Raw genomic sequence first — 23,184 nt, 5'->3', positions numbered from 1 at the left:
TTTATTATTAGTGAATTTTATACCTCAATATTACTGATTTCAACTATTGGGAAAAATTATTCCCTAGGGAAAAGAGACTGAGGTTTAATGCTCATAAATACATATTTCAGGAGCTTTGTACTCTCAAAAGAAGACAAATTGCTTGTCTTGACTAGTGTAAATTTTAAGTAAAAATGTTCCATAATCTACAATTTCTTGATGCTTAACATACTACTGAGTATTTGGGAATATTTTCAGAACATTGGCAGTTTTAACTTTCTTGTAAATCTGATAATCAGACTGCATTTATACTGATTTCTTGGGAAACAAAAATATTCTACCAGGTTCAAGCACAACAGTAAAAATTAGTTATGTAACTCTGTTGGGGGGCTACAGCAGTGAATTTTACATATGGTTTAAAACTATCTTTCAAAAAGAATAGTACCTTTATTCCCTCCTTCTCCCTATCCCCTACCCACCAAAGATAGAACTTAAAAATTTAGATCCTTAAATAATGCGAAAGGTGAAGCACAGGAGCCAAAATTAAAATTCTACTTAAGCTGAAAAAAAAAAAAGATAAATAATTTGAAGTCATGCTCCTATCAGCACTTCATATTCAAAGTATAAGCAGTAAAGTAGTGTTGTCTTCTCCTGATAAACAGTTCGAAAATAAAATGCCATTAAGTCAACTAAAAATGAAAGGAAGAAGGGTGGGAAGGAAAAGCAGGTGAGGATGAAGAGGACACAACATCTAGGATGACTCTCCATTTTTTTGTAGACGGTTTTTTTCCCCCAGAAATGGAATATTCCTTCTCTATGTTGCATTGCCTGAGAACCACTATGGTTTTGCAAAGTCTGTAACAGCAATTACGTTTCATCACCCACAAGTACGTTTGTTTTTTGAGCCTGTAAATACCATGGTAGTAATACTAAACTATCTCCATTGGCTTCCTTGTAGAAAGAAAAAAATATATTATATATTTATATTTTTAGAAAGTTAACACTGAGGGGAGAAGAAACGGGAAGGAGAAGCAGTGGGCGAGCAAGTCTGTTGGACAGGGCCACCAAGCGGGCAGGTGGGTCTTGCTCAAGCGAGGAGTCAGGCAGTGTCGGAGGAAGAGTCATAGGAGGCAGAGACGATGAAATTGCCGCTGTTGGAGTGACCAGCCACAGACTGGGCGGCCTGCTGGCTCAGGTTGTTACAGATAAGCACCAGCTGGTTGCTCTGCGCCTCCGACAAGGTGCTGCAGCTCTGGTAGACGCTGAAGTTGGTTTTCCTGCCAGGGATATTGCCCTTCTCGCACATGGTCTTCACCATCTTGGCCAGCTTGTTCTTGCCCAGAGCCTGGCAGTTGTACCAGTGCAGCGCCGCCAGGTTCACAACGGGCTTAATGGACAGGTAGAAGGGGGCATCCTCGTAGCGCATGGCAGGGGGCCGCCGCTGGGCGTACTCCTTGTAGTCCTGGACGGGGCAGGTCTGCGGGGCGTGCTGGGTGGCATACACACGGGAATCTGTGCCGCCACGCTTGGTTTTGGCATTTAGGTCGCCGGTGTCTTGCCCCATCCACTCCAGGTATTCTAGCCCCGTTTCTGCCACCCGCAGGCGGATGTCCCCCCACTTCAAGGTCGACCCGTGGAAGCCGGTGCAGTGCCCGAAGGCTTTCGTGTTGTTGAGCCACACCAGGTTGAGCAGTCCCTCGGGGTTATAGCGGCTGAGCAGGCCCCGTTTCCGCAGAATGAGTTCATCAGCGAACGTGAGCTTCATGGACTTGTGCGGTTTGTTCCCTTTCCCTTTGCAGCGGAGCTCGATCTGCTTCTGTTTGAGGGCCTCTTGGGAGCGCTTGAACTCCTTGTCCCGGGTGATGCTGTAGCCATACCTGTGCTCTTTGAGGTATCGCTCCAGTCCACACTGGTAATTGGCCAAGCTGTTGGGTTCATATTCGGACCCATCCTTCTGCCTGGCATCCACAAAGAAAGAGGCCAGGTAGGCATCCAGCTCCTTGCAGGGGATGACATAGATCTCTCTCGTTTCCGAGGGGTACTTGGAGATGAGGAACTCTCGGAAATTGCGGAGAGCAGTCTGTGTGCTCCGGATGGTTTTCTCATTCTGCTCCCTGCTGAGCTCAGCTGCTCTTTCATCCTGGTCTGCAACAAATTGGGGAGGGGAGGGATAGAGAGGGTGTTGATGAGTTCAGACAATGAGTTCAGACTTTCTACTCTGAAATAAGTTTCCCTTTATAATGAAAAGGGAAAAGAGGAATAGGCTTTCCAGAGATCATTAAGAAATGTTACTGATACATTGTCCCATTACAACAGGCACCTTCAGTTTCACAAATGATGTCCTAGACCAGACTAGAACCCAAAGTCCAATACAATCAAAGCGAGCAATGCCTGTCAGTAGCACATAGTATAGGTTAGTGCATGAAGGTTTGTGGAAAGAGTGAGATTTGAGGCAGTCTCCTTTTTAGGGAAAAATGTGAGACAAAAGCATGCTATTTCTTTTACTGCAGCGTGGAAGGGTTTTGTGACAGCAGACTCACTCACATAGAATCATTTCATTTGTGAAACCAGAGGTTGTACTTGATCTATTTTATTGAATTCAATTAAAACATGTGAATCTTTCATTTAGCACATCACAGAGACTTACATTTAAATTTTCTAAACTAATCTTTTACAGCAGTAAATTCAACACGCTAGGAATTCAGGTAAACAGCTTATAAATATTTTGTACGAAACTGCAGGGAAATTTTCAGTATTAATATGGGTCACCATGATTAAGTAATGGTGCTCTAAAAGTATTAGTTCTCTCACTTGGGTATGCTTCAAAAATCACTCAAGTTTGTTGACTTAAAATCAGGTTCCTAAGTGGGTGGCCTGGAATCTGCATTTAAATCATATTTCATGCTCAGGATGAGGCGTTAGAAAATACAATCTGTAAAACAAAGTTCCTATGCTTATCTTTAATGAATGAAACTCTACTCTTAAGAACTCTATTTCACTGTTTTAGGGGAGGTAGGTGTTATATATTTAGGTATTTAAGAGCTTGCCTAGTAACATTAGTTTCTTCTCAGTTATATTTAATTTAAATTTGAGTGTTTTTTTTGGGGGGGCACACCTGGTGGTGCTCAGTGGTTACTCCTGACTCTGCGCTCAGAAATCGCCCCTGGAAGGCACAGAGGACCATATGGACTGTCGGGAATCAAACCACCATCCATCCTGGTTTGGCTGTGTGCAAGGCAAATGCCCTACCACTGTGCTATCTCTCTGGACCCTAAATTTGGGTGTTTTAATATGAAAGTATTTGGTAAAAAATATACCGCTACTGTATCAGACATAGTATGAGTGAAAGGAAGAGAAACCCTAAATGTGGAATAAACAGCAGAAATTTAAGATTATCCTGTTGACAAATGAGAGGCAAACATGAGGTTAATTTAAAACAACAGTAAAAGATAAATTCTAATTCTAAAGTAAAAGGTAAAAGTATTTCGTACATCTCAATGTTAATATTTAAGAAAATTTTAGATAAGTATGTCAGGTTCTCAGTAGAGAAGTCTTTGCAAATACCACATACAATTAAAAAAAATAAAATTTTGAACAAACTAAATTTTTATCCGCAAAACATATTTTTATTAATATGCACATAGATGAATGACCACATTATTTGAAAATGCCAATTCAAAGTAATAACTGCCCAAATCCTCAACTTTAATTTCATTTAGAAAATAAAACTGAAGCTCAGTAAACAAATGAGGTGTTGTTATCAGTACATATATAAAATCTTTATTTTTGTTTTTTTTGGCTTACTCTGGCTCTGAGCTCAGGGATCACACCTGATGGAGTGTCAAGAATTAAACCTGGGCCAGCTGCATGCAAGACAAACATCTTCGCTCTGTACTATCTCTTGGATGCCTAAGATCTTATTTTCTAAATTAAAATATATCAAGGTACAATTTATGCTTTATGATACTTAAATTTCCAGCTCTAAAATGCCATTAAAATTTTTTGTCTACCAATACTAACAATATGGGGTGGAGTGGTAGCGTAGAGGTAAGGCACTTGCCTTGCATGCAACTGGACCCACGATGGACCTTGGTTTAATCCCTGACATCCCGTATGGTCCCCCAAGCCAGGAGCGATTTCTGAGTGCATAGCCATGAGTAACCCGAGCGTCACCAGATGTGGCCCAAACCCCCTTCCCAAAAACAAAACCTAACAATTCGCATTGTTGTTACATCAAAAAGATGGAAGCTGGGGCTGGAGAAAGCACAATGGTAGGGCATCTGCTTTGCACGCAGCCAACCCAGGATGGACAGTGGTTCAAATCTCATATGGTCCCCCATGCCAGGAGCAATTTCTGAGCACAGAGCCAGGAGTAACCCATGAGTGCCACCAGGTGTAACCCAAACAACAAATAAAATAAACAAACAAACAAAAACCCCACAAATGGAAGCCTCTGGGAGCACCACTAACCTCTTACCAGGCTGGTTCCTAAACTATTGTGAAAACCCAGAAGAGCTAGCATATATGTTAATTTTGGCTACCAATTCAAATATCTATCATAGCAGTTTCAAACTCTGAACAAAGGTTCTTTAAGAAATAAGCAGTCTGGAGTGATAGCAAAGCGTTAGGGCATTTGTCTTGCACATGGCCAACCCAGGACGAAACTGGGTTCTATTCCTGGCATCCCATATATATGGTTCCCGGAGTCTGCCAGGGACGATATCTGAACACAGAACCAGGAGTAACTCCTGAGCGCCGCCAGGTGTGACCCCCCACCCCAAATTTTTTAACAAAGAAATAAGCATTCATAAGGGGCTATGGGGATAAGGGGAAATTTTTCTAGTCTCTCAACTTTGAAAATAACATTTTTCTAAAATGCATCTGAGATAGTCTTAATCATTTAAACATACTAGATCATATATGGTATGTATCCATAGTCTAAGGTGTAAGTCTTGAATCAAGCAAGAAATATAGACTGCTGGGGCCGGGAAGGTGGCGCTAGAGGTAAGGTATCTGCCTTGCAAGCGCTAGCGTAGGACGGACTGTGGTTCGATCCCCCGGTGTCCCATATGGTCCCCCAAGCCAGGGACGATTTCTGAGCACATAGCCAGGAGTAACCCCTAAGTGTCAAAAGGGTGTGGCCCAAAAACCAAAAAAGAAAAAAGAAAAAAAAAAAAGAAAAGAAATATAGACTGCTGGTAACTCCCTAATGTTTCCTGTTTCCTTTTGTTTTATATGTATTCTGATATAGGTAAAATTCCCCCATTGGAAATGACTGTGGGCACCAAATAGGTTATTCTGAATTTAGGACCTCCAATGGGGTTATATATTTTTTGAAGTGAATTATTCTTCACTAGAATTGGAATATTCTGCAGTACTGCCAAGGGTTTAAAATAACATAGAAATATTTCTTTTAGGTTTAACTTTATTTTTGTTCCATGAGACATTTAATAACTATTATCAACTCAGATAAAATGTTGATTCTATTGCAGTCAATCCTCAAACACATTTTATAAACAATTTCATTATTTTCTTCCTTCTTTGGGAGGGAACCCACACTCTGCGGTACTCAGGGGTTACTTAGTGATTAAAAGGAACATGTGGTGCCTTGGAAAGAATTTAGGAACTCCTATATGCTAAGCATTACTCCAGCACAAAGATCTGTCTCTCTCCGTCTCAATCTACTTTCACTTTATAAAAATAAAAAAAGGTCAAAACTGAACCAGAGTGATATCACAGCAGTAGTGTGTTTGCCTTGCGTGGGCCACAGCTGGGATAGATCTGGGTTCAATTTCTGGCATCCCATATGATCCCCTGAGCTTTCTAGGAGCAATTTCTGAGCACAGGAGTAACCCACGAGTACCACCATGTGTGGCCCCAAAACCAAAACCAAAAAAGGGTGTGTGTGTCAAACTTTAGGATAAAAACCTCTGAGTGGCAATTTATAAATGGGTGAGTAGTACAGTTTTAAAAAATTCTAAGGGGTACCAAATCCAAAGCCAACAACAACAGAATCGATACCCAATCTACAACAAGCTAGGCACAGAGGGGATCACTCACACTAGCAGCCCACACTAGCAGCCCAGGAGGCAAAGGAGGGGGATATGGGATGCATGCTGGGAACAGGGGTGGAGGGAGGACAACATTGGTGTTGGGAATGCCACTGATTCAATGTCACTATGTACCTAAAATATTACTGTGAAAGATTTGTAATCCACTTTGTTCAAAATAAAAATTATTATGAAAAAATTCTAAGGAGTGAGAAAGTTTTGAGTCTGTTGACTTAGTGTAGCCACAATATGTGGTCAGTATCCTGTAAGTAGAGCTGGTGTAGAAGACCACGGGAGGGTCCGGAGTCACTCAGCTAAGAGTGTCCTGAGAGAGAAAGTCCACTCTCCTCTGTCCCCATGCTAACACACTCACAGTTAAAATGCATGTCTGAACTGCTTTAGCAATCCCGGTCCAGACTTGTCAACCTTTATTTTCTCTACTTGATTCAATCTCATTTGAGGAGCCAGTCCATCTGTGAGGCTAAGAAGACTCAAGAAAAATGTCCTCTGATTAATCCTCTCCTAGCAGTCTAACAATTAATTATGTGCCATAAGAGAGGAGTTTGGAGTACAGAAACCTTTTGCCTATGCCATGAAGTAAATGGCTTTAAAATCAAGTTTGAGGAGCAGGAGTGATAGCACAGCAGGTAGGGCGCTTGCCTTGCACTTGGAGAACCTGGATTTGGATCCTAGCATCCCATATGATCAGTCCTCCAACACTAGCAGGAGAAACTTCTGAGCTCAGAGCTAGAAGTAACCCTTGAGCACCACTGGGAGTGGCCAATAAACAAAATAAATAAAACAATAAAAAATATAACTAAGAATGAACAGTAATACTTTTTTTTAACCAATTATAAAATCAGACAAGATGGATATGGTTACAATTGTTCTGCATTTATATCTAGCCTGAGGAAAGTCTTTTTTTACTAGGTATAACAAAGTAGAATGATCATCAAGTGCATGTAATTTTCATAAACAAAGTGCCCAGATCAAGATTTAAAAAATTACTAGTATCTTTGAGACTGTCATGTCCATTTTCTGCTATTCCCTCGCTAATAGCTAATCTGACTCAAAACATTATAGGTTTGTTTAGCCTATTACTTTCACTTATAGGAGCAGAATCTTTTTAAAGGACTAAATTCCTGGGCCAGAGAGAGATAGCACGGAGGCAGGGCATTTGTCTTGCATGCAGAAGGATGGTAGTTCTAATCCCAAATGGTCCCCTGAGTCTGCCAGGAGGGATTTCTGAGTTTAGAGCCAGAAATAACCCCTGAGAGCTGCTGAGTGTGACCCCCCCTTTGAAAGTAATCCCCCCAAAAACCGAAGGACTAAATTCCTTTGTGACTGGCTTCTTTTGATCAAAATATGTTTTGGGGTCCTTGTTAATAACTTGTCCTCACTGCCATATAATATCCCATTAGGGTGAATTTACTACAATTAATTTTTCCACTACATTGAATATGTGAATAGATTTCAATTTTGGTATATTTCCAACAAAAACATAAATACTAGTTTTTAAGGGATATCATGTTGATATATTAGTGTAAGGTGTTTATGTAGAAATAAATTACCTGATTAGAGAAAAACATGTTTAGCTTTAACAGATACTAAAAACCAGTTTTCCAAAATGGTTGTACCAGTTTGCTCTCTCAAACCTGAGGGAGTGACTGACTAGGCTCCTTCTTTACATCGGCAATGCTAAGTGATGTTATTTTACATTCTGATGGGTATGTAACAGCACATTTTAGTTCTTTATTTTCATTTCTTTTATCCTATTGAAGTTGAATACCCCTTCATATGTTATTGACCATTTAGATACTCCCTTTAGCAAAGCGCCTATAAAAATCATTTGTTCATCTCACTGTCTGCCCTCACTGTGGTTTGAAGGTTTGTTTTGTTTTGTTTTTTGGCCTGGTGGTGCTCAGGGGTTACTTCTGGCTTTGCACACAGGAATTACTTTTGGCAGAGCTAGGGGGACTATATAGGATACCAGGGATCAAACCCAAGGTCAACGCCATGCAAGGCAAAAGTCCTTCCCACTATGCTATTGCTCTGGATCCTCTGGCTATTTTTAAAACTGTGTAAGTCTTTGTATTTTATATATATATATATATACATATATATATACACACACAACATATATACAAAGACTTACACATATATATACATACATACACATATCTATACATAATTATATACATATATAAATGTGTTTATAATAAAACACAAATATGCTCTCTTGGGCTGTGACTTGCTTTTTATTTTAACTTTCTTAATGGTGTTTTATAATAATCCTAAAATATGATTTACTTTTAAATTTCTCTAAAATAATCTTGTTTATTCCAAGGTCATGGAAAATATTTCTTTCAAGGGCTTTATAGTTTTACTTCTCACATTTCAATCTGCCATCCACTAGAAAATAATTTCTATATTCTGAGACAGAAATTAAAGTTAACTTTTTCAATATGAAGCACGATACATATTTAATTAGTAAAATGTGAATCCGCAATACAACATGTGGTAATCCTTAAAGCTTCAACATAAGAGTGGAATCACGTCACTCTCTCTCCCATTCCATCTCTCAAAATGTTCCCCTCTACACGGCAAACAGTATTACCGAGACACTGAATAGAATTCTTGGAATTTTCTAGGCACAGACACATGTAGGCACTTTTCTTTTCAAAGAGGAGGAGAAATAATATACAATCTATTTTACACCTTGAATTTTGTCAGCATTGTAATAGAGAACTAAGTCTATATCATAGATATAGTTATCATCACATACACAGTTGGTATAACTATTACTCTAATAGTTATTATTGTATATGAATATATCACAATACACTTATTTAATTTCCTAATGATGAATGCTCCTTTTTATTTATTTATTTTATTTGGCAGTTGTTACATATTCCTTAGTGGATTCCGACTTCTGTGGCCACCATCCTGCTGAATGCTCCTTTGTTTATAACCATTTTTATTATAAAAATGCTGCAATAAATATCCTTATACAGAGGACATCGCCTATGCATGAGTAAATGTATATCATGGATTTACACAATGGGTTATATCAATCCATTTATATAACAGATTTTCAAATAGAAGTACTACACTAACTACTGTCCTGGACATAGATATACCTATTTATTTCCATGATAAGGTAGGAAATGCTGGTTTAATTATACCTTCTTAGAGAACAACAATGTGACTCAACAACAAAGCATTTATCTTGCATGTCTGAAGCCCTGAGTTTAATTCCTGGCACTATCCCTAACCTCCTAGAAATAATTCTTTAGGGGGCCGGAGAGATAGTATGGAGGTAAGGCGTTTGCCTTTCATGCAGAAGGTCACTGGTTCATATCTCGGCATCCCATATGGTCCCCTGAGCCAGCCAGGAGTGATTTCTGAGCATGGAGCCAGGAGTAACCCCTGAGCGCTGCTGGGTGTGACACCCCCACCCCCCAAAAAAGAAATAATCCTTGAGGTGGGACTCCAAATAATTATTCAACCCCTTAATTTTACTAATAGTAAAACTTACATTATGGTTTTACTAGCATTTCTTTTGTAAGTGAAATTCAATATTTCATTTCAAATATTAATTAGCAGCCTGTATTTGACATTTTCTTTCTATGATTTGTTTTTCTCTTTTGCCCATTTTCTGTATATTGACTTATAGAAACTCTAGCTATACTAGAAACTTTTAATTTACATATAGCATAAAACACTTATATTAATTTATATGTAGTCTTATTCTATTTAGCTTTCTACTAGAAGTTTAAATATACACAGATACATTTTAGTTTCTTTTATAATCATTACTTTTATTACATTTATAGATAAAATATAAAATTTAACATTTTGAGCTTCATTTAAGTGATACTTCCCCCAACATAGAACTATAGAAAAGTATCATATTTTAAGATTGCATATGTTTATTTATTTTGCATTTTAGGTCACACCTGCGGTGATATGGTATATTACTCCTGGCTCATGCACTCATGCTTCATGCCTCATGGGCTCAGGATCCCTTATAGCATGCCAAAGACTAAACCCAGGCTGGTTATGGGCCATGCAAGTGCCCTACCGACTATACTATCTCTGCAGTCAAGATGGTTTCACTAACAAATTCTTTCAAACCTTTCAAGAGGAACTACTACCAATCCTCTTCAGACTCTTTCATAAAATTGAAGAAACAGGTAAACTCCCAAATAGTTTTTATGAAGTTAACATCACCCTGATAACAAAACCAGACAGAGATGCTGCAAAAAAGAAAACTACAGGGTCCGGTAAGATAGCATGGAGGTAAGGCGTTTGCCTTCCATGCAGAAGGATGGTGGTTCGAATCCTGGCACCCCATATGGTCCCCTGTGCCTGCCAGGGGCGATTTCTGAGCACAGAGCCAGGAGTAACCACTGAGTGCAGCCGGGTGTGACCCAAAAACAAACAAAACAAAACAAAACAAACAATAATAACTACAGACCAATATCCCTAATGAACACAGTTGCAAAGATCCTCAACAAAATTCTGGCAAATAGGATCCAACACCTCATCAAGAAGGTCATACATCATGACCAAGTAAATTTAATTCCAGGAATGTAAGGATGGTTTAACATATGAAAATCAATCAACATAATGCACCATATCAACAAAAAGAAAAACAAAAACCACATGATCATATCAATAGATGCTGAGAAAGCATTCGATAAGGTCCAACACCATTCTTGTTAAAAACTCATCAAGATGGGAATGGAAGGAACTTTTTTCAATATAGTCAAGGCCATCTATGGCAAGCCAATGGCAAACATTATTCTCAATGGAGATAAACTAAAAGCCTTTCCTCTAAAATCTGGTACAAGACAAGGCTGCCCTCTCTCACCACTCCTACTCAACATAGTGCTGGAAGTTCTTGCCATACCGATCAGGCAAGAAAAAAATATCAAGGGCATCCAGATAGGAAAGGAAGAAGTCAAGCTCTCACTGTTTGAAGGCGACATGATAATATATTTAGAAAACCCTAAAGACTCTACCAAAAAGCTTCTAGAAACAATAGATACATATAGCAAAGAGGCAGGCTACAAAATTAACATGCAAAAATCAATGGCTTTTTGTATACCAATAATGATAGAGAAGAAAAGGACATTAAAAAAAAAAAATCCCGGGGCTTGGGGCCGGGAAGGTGGTGCTAGAGGTAAGGTGTCTGCCTTGCAAGCGCTAGCATAAAAAAAAAAAAAAAAAAAAAATCCCGGGGCCGGAGAGATAGCATGGAGATAAGGTGTTTGCCTTGCAATCAGAAGGTCTGTGGTTCGAATCCCAGCATCTCATATGGTCCCCTGAGCCTGCCAGGAGCGATTTTTGAGCATAGAGCCAGGAGTAACCCCTGAGCGCTGCTGGGTGTGACCCAAAAACCAAAAACCAAAAAAAAAAAAAAAAATCTCATTCACATTAGTGTCACACAAACTCAAGTATCTTGGAATCAACTAAAGAGGTGAAGGACCTATACAAAGAAAACTACGAAAAACCCTGCTTCAAGAAATAAAAGAGGACACAGGGAAATGGAGACACATATCCTGCTCATGGATTGAGAGGATTAACATCATTAAAATGGCAATACTCTGGGGCCATAGAGATAGCAAAGTGGTAGGGCATATGCCTTGCACAAAGCCAATCCAGGAAAGAAGGTTTGAATCCCGGCATCCGATATGGTCCCACATGCCTGCCAGGAGTGAGTTCTGAGCACAGAGCCAGGAGTAATCCCTGAGCGCTGCCAAGTGTGATCCAAACAAACAAACAAAAGGGCAATACTCCCCAAAGCATTGTACAGCATTTAATGCAGTTCCAAAAATTGCTCCTGGCTTGGGGGGCCATATGAGACGCTGGGGATCGAACTGAAGTCTGTCCTGGGTCAGCTGCATGCAAGGCAAATACCCTATTGCTGCGCTATCACTCCAGCCCCATAAAGCTATAGTCATTAAAACAGCGTGATAATAAAGACAGACCATCAGATCAGTGGGATAGACTTGAGTATTCAAAAAAAATGTTCCTCAGGCATACAATCAATTAATCTTTAATAAAGGGGCAAGAAATCCAAAATGGAGCAAGTCAACAAGTGGTGCTGACACAAGTGGTCAGCCACTTGCAAAAAAAAAAAAAAAAAACAACAAACTCATACTTCCACTTAACACCATGCTCAAAGTTCAAATCCAAATGGATTAAAGACCTTGATATCAAACTCAGAATCATAAGATCTATAGAACAACATGTAGGTAAAACATTCCAAGATATTGAGACTAAAGGCATCTTTTTTTCTTTATTTTTTTTTTTTTTTTGGTCACACCCGGCAGCACTCAGAGGTTACTCCTGGCTTCACGCTCAGAAATTGCTCCTGGCAGGCTCGGGGGACCATATGGGATACCAGGATTTGAACCAATGACTTTCTGCATGAGAGGCCTTACCTCTATGCTATCTCTCTGGCCCCGACTAAAGGCATCTTCAAGGAGGAAACAGCACTGTCCCAACAAGTGGAAACAGAGCTAAACAGATGGGACTATATTAAGCTGAGAAGCTTCTGCAGCTCAAAGGAAATAGTGCCTAGGATACAAAAAACACCCACAGAATGAGAGAAACCCAATACTTGTCAGCTAAGGGGATGATATCTAGGATATACAGGTACTGACAGAACTTAACAAGAAAAAAAAAAAAAAACAGCTGATCCCATCAAAAAATGGGGAAAAGAAATTAACAATTTCTCAAAGAATACAAATGGCCAAAAAGCACATGAAAAAATCTTCCACATCACTAATCATCAGAGAGATGCAAATCAAAACAACGAGGTACAATCTCCTGCCACAGAAACTGGCATTCATCACTGCCCTGTCACCCATATAATCCCATCAAAAAATGGGGAGAAGAAATGAATAAACACTTCCTCAAAGAAGAAATACAAATGGCCAAAAGGCACATGAAAAAATGCCCCACATCACTGTTCATAAGGGAGATGACAATGTTAATGAGTGAGAAGTAGAATGCCAACCTCAAATACAGGCAGGGGGTGGGGGAGAAGAGAGATAGGGGGCACTGGTAGTGGGAATGTTGCACTGGTGAAGGGGGGGTATTCTTTTTTTTTTTTAACTTTAATGATTAATTGATTGGTTTCTGGGCCACACCCTGCTGTGCTCAGGGGTTACTCCTGGCTCTAAACTCAGAAATTGCCCCTGGCAGACTGGGTGCCCACATGGTATAGAATCGAACCAGGTCCCTCCCAGGTCAGTCAAATGCAAGGCCAAGTCTCCACTGCTGTGCTATCTCTCTGGCCCTTTGGGGGGGGGGGTCTTTTTATAATTGAAACCCAACTATAATCATGTTTTTAATCACGGTGTTTAAAGATATTATTAAAAATTAGAAATATTTCCAAGTTAAAAATATAATATACCCTAAATTCTAATAGCTTTTAGCATTTATAGTTTATTTAAAGCTTAGCTAAGAAATATTTTTCAACACAAAGATAAACTATACAGATCATCATTTCTATTTTCTGAAGAGATGTATACAATTGTTATGCAGACAATCTGAGTGTCACTGTTAATAATGAAGAAAGAAACCATGCATTCATTGAGAGGTAAGCAAAACAGTCTATTATATTTAGGAAGTTGTTATTAATAACAAATTTTCTCAATGAAATGTGGGAAAAATTCTAAAACTCTTTGGGTCTAAGCCCAAAGATTTAGACAACTGAATATAGATAGAGTAGCAGCCAAACAATCCAAATATAAATTGTTACTTTTTGGAAGAGGAGGCATTTAACAATTAGAATAATGTTTTACAAATGGTGAATGAGCAGGCAGCATTATCATGTTTTTCTATGGTTCCTTGTAAACCTATGCACCTAATAGCTATGTCAATAAACATATTATTTACCAGACTTATGATGTAACTAATGTGGGCAAGTGTTCCTACAAATATTTTTCCACTGGCACAGTTAGTGTTCCACATATACCTATTTTGCCCAAGCCTGAAACCAGAGTACTATCCTAGATACTGGCTTTCCTTTCCTCCTGATCATCTCAAATTCTTCTGCATGGTCTCACTCACTCACTCAGCACATTTAATAAAAAACTAAGACATATTAAGAATTAGGCTAACTGCATCTATGAGATGAAATTAATAAAACTAGTTCTACCTATTGTGAATTTATACACAATTAAAACAGCCAATAACAAATAAATAAATCTTAGGCAAACTGATCAAAGTGCTAAAAAAAAAAAAAAAGAATACTGGGAGATAAAATGAGTAACCTGCTAAATGAAGGGTGTTTCAGAAAAAAGTATTAAGAGGAGGGGCCAGAGAGACAGTATAGTAGTATAGTGGTTAGGCCATTTGCCTTGTATGTAGCCAAATGAATTTGATCTTGACACACCATATAGTTCTCCCTAGTCTGCCAGGAGTAATCCCTGAGTGCAGAGCCAGGAGTAAATCTGGAGCACTGCTAGGTGTGGACCAAAAACAAACAAACAAACAAACAAACAACAATTTAAAAAGAAGATATTTTAGCTGGGGCCTAAAAGTGAGAAGTCAGTTAAAGACTAGAAGGCAGGTACCACATAAGATGTTCCTATAATGGAAACAAAGTTTTCTTAAACCAAGAGTATTATTGTTCCTGTAGTGAGACAAGTTTGGGATATCATGAGAGGGCTTGAAAGACCTTAGGGCCTCACAGGCCTAATTTGCATTTTTTTGTTTGTTTTTGGGTCACACCCGGCAGTGCTCAGGGGTTACTCCTGACTCTATGCTCAGAAATCGTCTGGCAGGCTCAGGGGACCATATGGGATGCCGGGATTTGAACCACTGTCCTTCAGCATGCAAGGCAAATGCTTTACCTCCATGCTATCTCTCCGGCCCCCTAATTTGCATTTTATAAAAAAAAAAATCAATAGGTCAGAAACTACAAGTTCGGATCCACAATTTTCCTATGAAACAACCTATCTCCTGCTATGTTAAGAAGACCTTCAATAAAATCTTGTGAATAGAGTTGTATGTCATACACATCTGTATGGCCTGGTATAAAACATTTCTAGAAATCAAATAATCCATAAGCATTACTGCTGAGGAAGTCAATCACCATTTCACCATTCCACTCCACAAGAGCAAGAGAAGATTTCAAGTTTGGGGCCAGAGTGATAGAACAGTGAATTTGTCTTGCAATAGCTGACCAAGGTTTTTGGCCCACACCAGGTGGCACTCAGAAATGACTCCTGGCTCTGTGCTTAGAAATCACTCCTGGCAGGCTCAAGAAACCATGTGGGATGCTGGGAATCGAAGCTGGGTCATCCCGAGTTGGCCACATGCAAGGAAAATGCCCTACCACTGTGCATCTCTCCGGCCCCCCAAGATATATTTTGAGTAAAATCTCAAGCTTTGGCCTGATAGGAAATGGGGATCTCTGGGATATGTGTGGTTTTCAAATGGTTAATTTGTTTAAAGTCTACCTTTCCCCTAAAACTGTAATAAATATTAGGTCCTTTCTACCTAAACTTCCTGTTAGGACTCCTGACAGGTTATTTCAGATGTCCTGGCTGTTGCTATACAATTTGAATGGTTTTGGTTACAAGTGGGATGAATGGATAACTTCTCTAGAAAGTATAATGTCCCGTTTCTTTAAATAGTCACGTATTTACTGCCTGTACCACCTACAAGAACCATAATATTTACCATTTAACTTTATTCTAAACTTCTTAAAAGCCTAATGCAGAGGAATGGGTCTTCTGTAACTGTAGGTAACAGCTTGAGAAGTTTAGGCTATTTATTTCAAGAAATCTGTTACTTGGAAGGAAGTCCCAGGAAGAGCTTCAGCCTGGGATCCAGGGCTGTTCTGATACATTGAATAAAGTTTTTTTTTTTTACAGAGACAGCTTTTCTGTACTTATTTACATAGTTTTCATGCCCCATTAATCCAATTATTTCCTCCTTTGTTAGGAGATGGCATGGAAAAACACCTAATTAGTGCAGTAACTGTGTTCTCATTTAATTTGAGGAGATTTATGTTAGATTTAAATTTGGATGCCTTTGCTTCCATGGCTTTAGCACCCAATTTAACAAAAAAAAAAAAATTAAACTTAGCTATCACATCCCTCATGTGACTTTATTAAAGCAATACATCTACAGCAATAAAAACATTTCTTGACGTTCAATTTCTTTATTATTTTCATTTACGTAGAGTATTTTTTTCTTGATAAAGAAATGACACTCAAAACCTCTTTATATACTAGTGAACTTATTAAATACGAATGTGTTCCAGAGGCTGGAAATGTAGCTCAGTGGTAGATTATATGTTGTGTATTTAAGAGCTATTACTCCCATCCACCCTCACAAGGAAAGAATATATTTTAAATCTGAAAAGTAAAAATGTTTGGAAAAAGATATGTGGTGCATAGATTCATGAGATTGCAGTTGGAATTAATATTTAATCTACATTTGCTACTAACTATTGTGCTGCCAAGCACCTCAGGCTATAGTCAAAGGCAAGTCCCAAGGTGGCACTGTAGCTTATATCACAACAAGATGACAAACATACATAAAACTAATTAAAAAGATCAGACATGCACTCTGTGATTGTGGCACAGGGCTCTAGGTCTTATAAGAATTATTCAAAAATGGGGGGATGGTCAAATAATGGGTTTGCTATTCCAGAGTGAAATAGACATTTTTCTTTGTGTTTGTTTCCTGGTTTGGGGACCACACTTGTTGGTGCTCAGGGCTTACCCCGGCTCTGTGTCCAGGATCACTTCCAGTGGTGATCAGGAATTACCCTGCAATGCTGAGGACAGAACCAGGGTTGGCCACGTGCAAGGCAAAGGCCTTAACCCTTGCACTATCTCTCTTCCTGCCCTGGGAACTTGGGTTAGATGTTAAAAACGGGGTCCATTTGGTTATACAGAATAGAAGAGAGGGTACTGTAGGAACAAAGGAAAAGAAACAAAAAAAGGGGCCGGAGAGATAGCATGGAGGTAAGGCGTTTGCCTTTCATGCAGAAAGTCATTGGTTCAAATCCGGGCATTGCATATGGTCCCCGTGCCTGCCAGGGGCTATTTCTGAGCAGAGAGCCAGGAGTAACCCCTGAGCACTGCAGGGTGTGGCCCAAAAACCAAAAAAAAAAAAAGAAAAAGAAAAAGAAAAAAAGAAACAAAAGAAATCTGGCTTGCACTCATGAGTACTGTATGGATTCAGTTTGTGGGGCTGGGGGTCAGTTAGAGCAGGCAAAGTGGGGGGAAATTAATATGAATGGTATGCAAGGCATAAGCATATGGATATGAATAACAAGATGTAAACGATACCTACATAAGTATCTGTATCACTTACTATCTCTATGAAGATTGAATAGCCTAAGTGTACATATTTTCTAAATGCCAAATATTGGAAGAAAATGCTTTTTGAAAATCTATTTGAATATCCATCTGTAGCTGACCCTAAAACAATACAGCGAGGGACTCATCAGCAGAATAGAAGAAGCTGAAAATCAAAACAGTGAGCTTAAAATAAAATAGTGGAAGATATCCAAACAAGAAACAACTTTCAGACAATGAAAATAACATAAGAGCTATGTGGAAAGCATCAAGAGGAGCAATGTTATTAGTGTGTTCCAGGAGAAGGAAAAGCGACAAGAGTTTTTATTTGAAAAATAGCAACTGAGTGTTGGAAAATACTCCCCTCCCTCTGCCGCCCCATGACATTGTTCCCAAACTGCCTGGCAGATAGAACCCCATAGAGCTACTGTTCTGAAAACTCTACTTGAGGCAAGAGTTTCAGAGACACCATTCTAGAAATGGGGAAGGACAGTGAAAAGACCACCCCCATCATAATCAGTGATTCCTTTCCTACTTAGGCTTGACTCCTGGCCATTCCTCTTCCCTACAGAGAGCTCTGATTAAAGGAGAGATTTTTTTTTTCCTGAGGCATTCCTACGCCCCACTGTTCATGGTTATCTTCTCTGTGGCACCTCACTTGACCTAGGCTATGCTTTTTTCTATGTCCTGTAACCCTACAGATATTCCAGTTTCTCTTGTCGTTTGTATTGTTGGAATGGGATAAAGCATTTCTGGTCATCAGCCTGGGACCCATTCTTGGTCCCCACATGCACTGGGGGGAATGGAAGTTGTTGGCACAATGTAACATCCAAAGCAGTAGTACAGCAGACAAGGTGTTTGCCTTGCATGTAGTCAACTTGTAGTCAACTCCAACATTGCTGGGAGTAATTCCTGAGTGCAAAGCCAATAGCCCCTGAGCATCACTGGATGTAGCCCAAAAGTAAAATAGAATTAGCTGAGAACTTCACCCCAAATTTAGGAGTTAGATACCTCAGATTTGGAAGTTCAAAGAGCTCCAAAGTAAATGAAGGCACATTATAATTAAAATAACAAAAAATTTAAAAAAAATCAAGAGAATCTGGGGCCAGAGTGGTGGCATGGAGCTGTAAGGCATCTGTCTGCCTTTGTTAGTGCTAGCCTAGGACAAACTGCAGTTCGATCCCCCAGTGTCCCATATGGTCCCCCAAGCCAGGAGCAATTTCTGAGTGTATAGCCAGGAGTAACCCCTGAGCATCACCAAGTGTGGCCCAAACACCAAAACAAAACAAAACAAAACAAAAAAACCATTAAGAGAATCATAAAAACAGCAAATGAAGATCAGAAAATTAAAAATAAAGGAGGTTCCCACAATCTTGTATGTAAATTTTTCAACAGAAACTACTGATCAGAAGGGGACAGCATGTTATGTCCAAAATGCTAAGTGTCGAAATAGAAAGGACTTCAAACAAAATTACTACACCCAGCAGGCCATCATTTACATTTAAAGGAGAAATAAAGAATTTTCAGAAAAATACTTAAAGAATTCAGTATCACAAAACTAACCCTCCAAGAAATACTTAAGTGACTTAAATATATAAAAAGACAGGAAATCTGACTGACAATGATTATACCTTAAATTTAGGAGGGAAGAACTGTTTTCAAGTTTAAAATTTGATTCTATGTTAACCCATTCTGTTAAGTTACAAAGAATTTTTAATTTAAGATACTGTATTTTTCAGTCCTACATTTTATATTTGGTTCATTTTAACACATTGACACAACCCTGAACCACCAAGTTGTTATATCTGCAGTGGTTTTAATGAACACATCAGCCATAACCCACACCCAATCAAAGTTTTCTTAAAGCCTACATAGCTGTTGTATTAGGAATTTTCGCAATGACTTATCTTGATTACTGGTGAGGGTGTGTTCCTCCATCTTCCTATGTTTAAAGTGCCATGAAAGTTTTATAGCTTAGAAATCATCTCCAACTTCAGTTTGTTTGTTACCCCATGATGGAGCGATGAGGGGAGACCCGTTGATAATTTTTTTGGTGAGAATATCTCTGTCAAACCATCTAAAAAGTTTTCCCTTTGTTCTCTGCTAAAGAAGTTGTTTATTAAGATTTCAGGTCAGTTTTTATGTACTTTTTCTTTGGTTTTTCAGGGAATATTAGGTGATGATTGAGGGAATTTTAAGTCTTGAGTGTCTGGCACCAACTCTAGCATTGAGGCTGAGCAGTCTTGAGTAACCAACAGCAGCTCAAGGTTGCCAATTCCTGACAACCTAGAAGTTAGGTTTAAAGGTCACTCATGCCAGGCCAGTTGCTAACCCATGCTAAGGTTCATACTCTTGAACAGCAGATCCATGCAAGGTTTAAGAAGCTGGGGCCTCAGTCTAAGCTGGTATTGAAGTAGGAATTACAGGTCTGCTGGTGGGTTGAAAAGGGAGCCAGTAGAAAGTGAGGCTAATGGGTTATGCTTTGGGAGGATTGTAGGTACTTTCTGACCACAGGAGTGCTGCTGCTTACAAATAGTCATGAGAAGAGAGGCAGGGGCTAGGTCCTTTGTCAGCCAGGTAAATTTCTGGGTAAATTTCTCATATATTTCCCAGCTTGCAGTAAGGGCTCTCTTCCTCTCCTCAGAGATTAGTCCTCAGATTCTATTGATCTTCAATTATCTTAAAGGCTGTGAAACGTCTAAGACTTAGATAATTCTGAATGCCTGACTCTGTCTGATTCCTACTAATACTCTAGAATTTGTCTCTCATTCCAGTGTAATAAATATACATATTTTAGGTACCCAGGGGCCGGAGTGGTGCGCTAGCCTACGACCGTAGTTTGATCCTCTGGTGTCCCATATGGTCGGTCCCCCAAACCAGGGAGCGATTATCTGAGCACACAGACAGGAGTAACCCCTGAGTGTCACCAGGTACGGCCCAAAACCAAAACAAACAAACAAAAGAAGAATTAGGTATCCAGTATTCACTAACACTCCATTTCTCTATCTTAGAAATCACTTCCTTGGGGGGGGGGGGCCCCCGGAGAGAGAGAGCATGGAGGTAAGACGTTTGCCTTGCATGCAGGTCAGTGATTTGAACCCTGGCATCACATATGGTCCCCCTGAACCTGCCAGGAGTGATTTCTGAGCATAGAGCCAGGAGTAACCCCTGAGCGCTGTCAGGTGTGACCCAAAAACCAATAATAATAATAATAATAATAATAATAATAATTATTATTATTATTATAAATCACTTCCCAATTGTAGCTGATAGCCCCATGTGGGGGAGGGTAAAGGGTAGTAGGCATGTTTTTTTTCTTGGTGAGGATAACTCTAAACCATCTAATGTCTTGTGTGTGTGTGTGTGTGTGTGTGTGTTTGTTGTTACTTGGGGTAAAACTTGGAGGATCACAGAGTAGTGCGAGTTCAATCTGGTGTCCTGCATGCTAAGAATATGCTGCATCCATTTGATTATCTCCCGGGACCAGATTTTGTGTAGATTAATCTAAGTTTTAGTGTATATTTACATGATCACAGGAAAAGGTTAACACAATTTTCTTCCAATTCAATTATTTTTAATCTCTGTATAGAGGGAAAAAAGCACGTAAGGATTTGAGTGACAGTGAATTGGCCCATGTGGCACTCCATATCATTTCCTGAGCCTGACTGGAGTAATTTTTGGGTGCAATCAGAAGTAAGCCCCAAACACCACTGTGTGTGACTCCAAAACAATAAAAACAACAACAACAACAAATCAAATGCTCTTTTCAAAATCTGCTGTCATTTCTATTGCTCTGGGTCAACCATTCAAGGTCATGTGTCTTACATTAAGTCATAACCCTTGCCCTTCTACTCTGGATAATCTTTATTCCCCTTTGTTATTTTCTTCCATGAATTTAGCACCATCTGATATATCTACTAGCTTGTTTGTTTAGCATTTTCTTTCTCAGTGGGCTAGACATTGCTGTTTTATTTCCAGGGTTTTAAAAAAGCACTTGATAAGATGGAACAGTCCATAAACATTTGCTGATTGAATATACAACAAAATTGAGATAATCCTATGTGTAATTTATACGTCAAGTTAAACAAAGTAGATCAATTGCATTTAGATTGGGCCAAAACAAATAAGTCAATGGGCATAAAAATTGAACTTGGGGGAGTGACTGATAGAATCTCAGTCAAGCCTTTCTTGATACCTAACCTCCCTGTTAATGCTCTGCTAAGTCAGCTGTAGTGAAGATGTGTAATGTGGATCTCTATAACAAGGTACAAAATGACTTCTGAGGCCATTGGCAGTTTCCTCAGTGCTATATCCAAGGAAAACAGAACGGATCAGCCATCACACAAATTGCTACAATTTTCTTACTTTCAGAATAAGAAAAAAAGTAATACTTTTATCTACAGAATTAACATATTAATAAAATAAATGAATAATTCATTTCCCAATCCTGACCTCCATTTAAAAAATTATTCTGACATTAAGGTATTGTTTATTAGGTACTTCTTAATTCATATAGTCATTTGAAAGCAATTAAATTTTCTTGTGCTTTTTCTTTATGTTCAAGGAAAATTATTTTAATATTAAAAATATGCCCTAGTTTATAATCCCTAGGAATTAGGTCAACTGTAGCATTATTTGTCAGGTTGCTACAAAAAATCATAATGGCCAACATTTCAGACTTAATTTTTCTTTTTCTTTTGGCCACACCTGGTGACCCTCAGGGGTTACTCCTGGCTATGCACGCAGAAATTTGCTCCTAGCTTGGGGGACCCTATGATGAGTGCTGGGGATCAAACCGAGGTCTGTCCTAGGCTAGTGCACGCAAGGCAGACACCTTATGGCTTGCCGCCACTGCTCTGGCTCCATATTTAATTTTTTCTAAAGAGTCATAACTTTTTTTTTTTGGTTTCTTGGGCCACACCAATTCGACTGCGCAGGGGTTACTCCTGGCTAAGCCCTCAGGAATTGCCCCTGGCTTGAGTGGGACCATCTGGGACGCCGGGGGGATAGAACTGTGGTCACAATCTTTCCTTGGCTAGTGCTTGCAAGGCAGACACCTTACCTCAAGAGCCACCTCGCCGGCCCAGAGAGTCATAACTCTTAATCCTAGAAAAATGTGATATACTTAAAAAGTAGAAAACTGGGGCCGGAGAGATACCCTGGAGGCAAGGCATCTGCCTTCCATGCAGAAGGATGGTGGTTCGAATCCCGGCATCCCATATGGTCCCCTGAGCCTGCCGGGGCGATTTCTGAGCATAGAGCCAGATGTAACCCTGAGTGATGCTGGTTGTGACCCAAACACCAAAAAAAAAAAAAAAAAAAGTAGAAAACTAACTGAAATAACCTTATGACTACCATAAAATATTATATTTTATCTCCTTTACTCAATAACTAGCATATTTTATGGATTCTCCTTAAAATGCAAACTATTTCCCAGTATTGTAAGTATCACCAATGTATGCCGACTTGTATGGTATTATAACTACTGACCAACAAATTATTTTCACGGCTGGTTATCCTTTCCAAGACACTTAACTTATATACACATTCAGGAGCATTATAAATGAAGACACTAGTATCACTTTGTCCATGATTTCTTATAGTAATTTTTTATGGAAGGAAAAATGAACATGCCATCTGCTCGTTTCCTGTTGCTGTAGCTGAATGTGATTAAGGTTCCCTAGACAATTTTCTCCTTTCTAGAAATTTAGAAATTAAAAAAGGGAACAAAGACACTCATATTTATTAAACAAATTAAGTCTAGGCCAAAAAAATCCCCTGTGGGAGACCGAGCACCCCACATATCAAAGGAACTCTGA

The 23,184-nt window shown here is 39.3% G+C and overlaps 1 protein-coding gene across 1 annotated transcript in view; it reads right to left on the bottom strand.

The window, feature by feature from the left end:
* Positions 1-1,078: 1,078 nt before the first annotated feature.
* KIAA1958 (KIAA1958 ortholog) overlaps positions 1,079-23,184 on the bottom strand; it is a 160,084-nt gene continuing 137,978 nt past the window's right edge. Inside the window, exon 3 of the mRNA XM_049785221.1 lies at positions 1,079-2,124. Within this exon, the coding sequence (XP_049641178.1) occupies positions 1,079-2,124 (1,046 nt within the window). The remainder of the gene's footprint in view (positions 2,125-23,184) is intronic.

The sequence above is a fragment of the Suncus etruscus genome, chromosome 1 (genome assembly GCF_024139225.1).
Source record: "Suncus etruscus isolate mSunEtr1 chromosome 1, mSunEtr1.pri.cur, whole genome shotgun sequence".
Classification (NCBI taxonomy): domain Eukaryota; kingdom Metazoa; phylum Chordata; class Mammalia; order Eulipotyphla; family Soricidae; genus Suncus; species Suncus etruscus.
The sequence above is the reverse complement of the archived record's forward strand: the minus strand, read 5'-3'. Positions and strand labels throughout refer to the sequence as shown.